We start from the raw sequence: 4,966 nt of genomic DNA, 5'->3' as shown, positions 1-4,966 counted from the left end.
TTGTGGATATTTATAAGACCTACATTTACTTAGAACATTGTATGGTTCTATCTCTTATAGTTTAGGCAGCGTACGCAAAATAAGTAACTTTTATGGTTGATTTTTTTCACCTTGTGTCAGAAAAATCCAAATATCTTACGGAACCCTATATTTTCCAAAATTAAAAGTAGCCTATGTTACCCGTAAATAATGTAGCTTTCGAATGGTGAAAGAATTTTTAAAATCGGTCCAGTAGTTTTTTAAGCCTATTCATTACAATTAAACAAACAAACATACAAACAAACAAACGAAGTTTACCTCTTTATAATATTAGTATAGATTGTGTTAAAATGCGACGCTCCTGGGTCAGTGTTGGTAACAGTTTGGGAAGCCCTGCTCTAAATCATTGTTTTTCAACCTTTTTTATAATGTGTTCCCTCTGGGGCCTGGCTTCTTTATCACATATATGTATGTCTTTAATTATATCCTATTATTAATACCTCTATATTAATCTTTGTTGTCTTTTGACTGAAATAGTTCTCTCGACCTCTGGCGACCGCCCGGTTTGGGTCGCGGAGTTTCTGTACAGAAACTCCGCGACCCAAAACACTGTTCTAAAGTCTAAAGTCTAAACCAACTATTCTCAAAGTCTTGGGGCTCCATAAAGAGGGTTCCGCGATACATAAATTGTTTTTAGAAATTTAATCAGACACCAGCATGGAGACAATTTATTGAAAGACAAAAATATTTTTTGGGTGTCCGTCAAACAGTGTTGCCAGATCAGGGGATTTCTCCCTAGATTTAGGGGGTTTTCGATCAAGATAGGGGTAAAAAAATATTTGGGGGATTTTTAAGGGAAATTAAAAAAACACGTCAAATACTGTTTTTTTGGCCATCACGTTCCTAATGTTTTTTTAATAATGTTTTTTTACCATCTTTAAATTACTTGAGCGCCACAACAACTAATCGAGGTCGAGATTCGAGATGTTGAAAAGATAAGGAATTTTAACTATTAAGTAACAAAATGCAGCAATAATATAAAGTTTAGTAATATTAACAGAAAAAGTAATCGCGGCGTCCTAATCAGGAAAACTGAATAGTTGTATCAAGCCCGGGCATGCATGTACCATTTTCCACGTTTGATAATATCGTAATATCTCGCTGGAAATGTAATGGTACATGCGCTTAAATGCGCCAGGTCCTTCCGTTAGTCCGCTTGGTGAGGGTATTCTAGGGGATTTCTGGGGGGAAATCAAATTAGTTCAGGGGTACGTCGCCGAGACCATCTGGCAACACTGCCGTCAAAAAAGTCAGTTCTTAGAAGGATTTCGGCAGCAATAAAGTTTGAGGACCGCTGGTATATATACTTTGTATGTCATGAGACTTTTCCAATGTGCCAGAAAAATGACTTGTTTACTTATTGGCAGTGTAAATATTTATATCAGGTATCCTTTTGTTAAGATATTGTATGTCGTCTGGTCGGTCGCCTTTAAGTTTGAGGCGAAATGGAAAAGCTGTGTCATTTTTAAAAGTATTCTCAAACGATGTTCAGTTAAAGTTTACAAATATGAGTTCTGAGATAAGAGCGCAGTAACAAGAGAATATCTGGAATAAACTTTATCTGGATCTAAGGGTGCGCGCACACTGTTGCATTGAACTAAGACTGAAACACGCACCTGAATTTCCAAGATACGGAAACACTCTTTCAGAGCTGCTACTTTCATATCACACTAATTCGTCTATTGATACACATAAATTCATTTCACGAGCGTGAATCGTACATTTTTTGTTATAAAAAGTATCCTTTGTCCTTGCCCGGGACTCAAAGTATCTCCATACCAAATTTCAGCAAAATCGGTTGAGCGGGGGCGAGAAGAGGTTTTATTTACCTGACAGACAAGTTAGTATGGATTCTATTTTTCTTGCATGTGGGTTTCAACCAAGTAGGTACTAACAATGTAAAATAAAAATGTATTTCCCAAAAGCCCAGATTTTGTACCATCGAGGAAATTGATTTCTAGGCAGTTGACAGACCAACGTCATTGGGTCGGATCAATCTACTGAATGTTATGTGATCTGTCGGTTGGGTTTGACGTAACGCGACCAAACTAGAGTGTTCCCAAAGTGGTAATGCGCATAGAAATTTTCATAATTTTTCGGTAATGGTCGTATTTCCCGAGCGTCGGAAGACGTCGCTGCAAGCGCTGTGCGACGTAGAGGCGCCTGACGTTGCTTGGACTGTAGACATTACCATGATGGCTTCCCGGCACTTATTGACGGACCGGCACAGCAGATAGCCACCGGCTATATGATATTTACTTCTATTATCTTTTAACAAGGTGCAAAATGCAAGTTTCATAGATTCGGGTGTTTTCGTGATTACGACAATTAGCGAAGATTTCCATGCGCATTATTAATTTCGGAGTACAGTACGTAGTTCCCCCATTTACTTAGGAATCAACTTCTCAGATAGTACAGTACCTACGTTAAACGTTTGTGCAATAGTGTGAACAAGTCCTTACAATCAGCCCGGAGCGGTAGTTGGAAGTTTTCCGTCGAGGGAAAACAGTGGACGGGTTATTTTAGGATACGTATCTATTTTAATGATACCTATATAAATAATGACTTTCTTTAATTAAAGATATACAAGCTACGTAATGAAGGGTTTTGAATATAAATTATAATATTGAATTCGTATTTAGGATGGCTAGACAAGTACATAAAATAGTTACAAGTTACGATCTACGTCACCGATTTCTCTATAAATAAAATTAAACTAAAAATTAAAACTAAAAATAAAAATCTATAGTCAGTCATTTTTTGTAGTTTTTAACCGACTTCCAAAAAGGAGGAGGTAATATTATGTTTAATATAGTGAAATGTGTAATCTACCTATTGGCTACCTTGGGCTACCGGGCATGTTAATTTATCTAAATGTAAATTTATTAATCTCAAACCCAAACTCAAAATTATGTGTTTAAGTAGTCCATAAAAAATCCGTATGCAATATAATATAATAAAAATTATATATAATATTAATTATACATTATAATAATGAGAATACAGAAAAACAATAAAAACATTTTATTTGAAATGAAACATTTCTTAGTCCATATTTCAATGTCCATATAAAATATTATAATCTTTGATCCAACTTAAAATATCCATAACTTGTTAAATCTTCCATTAAATTACTTATAATATTCTTATAACTATTTACAGCAGTTCTCTTCTCATCTTCTGTAGTCCATTGTATTTTACTTCTAACATGGCCTTCCTCTTGAAGTCCAGAAGACAGCCATATAGCGGTGTTGGCTACGATGAAACAAGCCGGACTGACTACTTTTAGATCTTCATCTAATAATGTTCTACCATATTTTACACTTACACTTAAGGTGTTCAGAGAATCTGTTAAAGTGTCATAATATATATTAATTAGATCATGAAAATGTGTTCTTCTTAGTTCAGTGTCGGTACTGCTGACGATGAGGTAGAGCAGATCAAATGCCGGACTACACATTCTGGTTGTTTGATAGTCTATCAAACAAGCTAAAGTTGGAGCTCCATTCTGTAACAAATTATTTGTCATGAGAAATCTATATTCTCATATTAGTTTTATAAAAAAAATTTAAATGATAAACCATATAGTAACTCTTAATGCCTAAAGCCGCAAGTGGTCACCAGCGACCGCAATAATAATAGAATAGCTATTGTGTCTGGATTTTCCAGTATTAAACACATAAGTGAATAAAACTAATCTTATTTAATTTATCTGACTTATAATACAATTTTAACCCATCAATCCCCAAGTGGCAGCCGGCTGCCCCATAACAATTGAAAATATATTGTATCTGCGATACACAATGTGGAGGTGTTAATGATTTTTTTTTTTGAATAAAAGCATAAAAATTATGTATTAACCTGATCTTTAAACATAATATTTTCTTTCCAAATGTCCCCATGACATAGGCATGTGTATTTAACAGCATATGACGCGTTTTCTACAAATGTAGCACAATTTTCAATAAGAACATCAAGCTGTGGGACGTATGATGTATTTACGAACTTTACTTTTGCTTTTTTAAGCCTATCAATCATTATATCCATGTATCTTTTATTTGATTTCTCGCTTAATGGTACGCATATTTCTTTTATTTTATCATACAATTTTTTATGTTTATCTTCTAATGCCATAGACAATGCATGGAACCTCGCTAATTGCTTTATAGCAACAACAATATGAGGTAAATCTAGGAATCTATCCAAGTACGGTTGATATCCTTTAACACACATATTTTCCATGACAATAACTTCTTTACAGTACTCCGAACAGATGTGATACAGCCTGGGTATTTCATACTGTTGTGACATTTGCATCTTTTCCTGCATCTCCTTATAAACACTCAGAACCTCGGAGTAAATAAATATTTCCCTTCTGAACATGGCTGTGACTGCGCCGCTAACTCGGTACCTTTCATCCATTGGCGCCAGTTTTAACACGATTTGTACTTCATCTTCACTACTACTCTTACATTTTAACTCCACTGGTATGAGTATACCAAAGTAGTTTTGGGCGATGTTTTCTAACTTTTTCGTCTCGTAACTATAATCCTTTACACCGAGGTTTGAAACTACATGTTTCAAAATACCTTGAAGATACTCTTCTGGGATTATACTCATTTTCTAATTTACTTTTTTGATTGTTGAATTAATTTAATAAAAACCCAAATGTATGTAAACAAACTCCAAAAGTTTCAGAATCATACGAGGGGGGCGTTCCACTACTAATTATAGTATACTGGTCAGAACGATGTGACGTCTTAATAGCCAATTAAAATTCTCAGACTTTAATCGTAGTTTCACCCAGTATGCTGGTACAATAAAAGAACACGCCGGCAAACAATCAGCTGTCACATGACATATGTCAGATGACACTACTGTCAAAATTATCGAACTTGGGGTCAGCACTCAGCAGGGTCAAGGTCAA

The 4,966-nt window shown here is 35.1% G+C and overlaps 1 protein-coding gene across 1 annotated transcript; it reads right to left on the bottom strand.

Annotated features, from left to right (window-relative positions):
• Positions 1 to 3,098: 3,098 nt before the first annotated feature.
• LOC121736113 lies at positions 3,099 to 4,723 on the bottom strand. The gene is made up of 2 exons (XM_042127170.1): positions 3,901 to 4,723; positions 3,099 to 3,547 (listed from the first exon to the last, which is right to left on the bottom strand). Exons 1-2 carry the CDS (start codon positions 4,657 to 4,659, stop codon positions 3,116 to 3,118), a joined length of 1,191 nt encoding a protein of 396 aa, XP_041983104.1. The 5' UTR covers positions 4,660 to 4,723; the 3' UTR covers positions 3,099 to 3,115.
• Positions 4,724 to 4,966: the final 243 nt, after the last annotated feature.

The sequence above is a fragment of the Aricia agestis genome, chromosome 18 (genome assembly GCF_905147365.1).
Source record: "Aricia agestis chromosome 18, ilAriAges1.1, whole genome shotgun sequence".
Lineage (NCBI taxonomy): Eukaryota > Metazoa > Arthropoda > Insecta > Lepidoptera > Lycaenidae > Aricia > Aricia agestis.
Note: the sequence above shows the minus strand (reverse complement) of the source record. Positions and strands in the feature narration are given on the sequence as shown.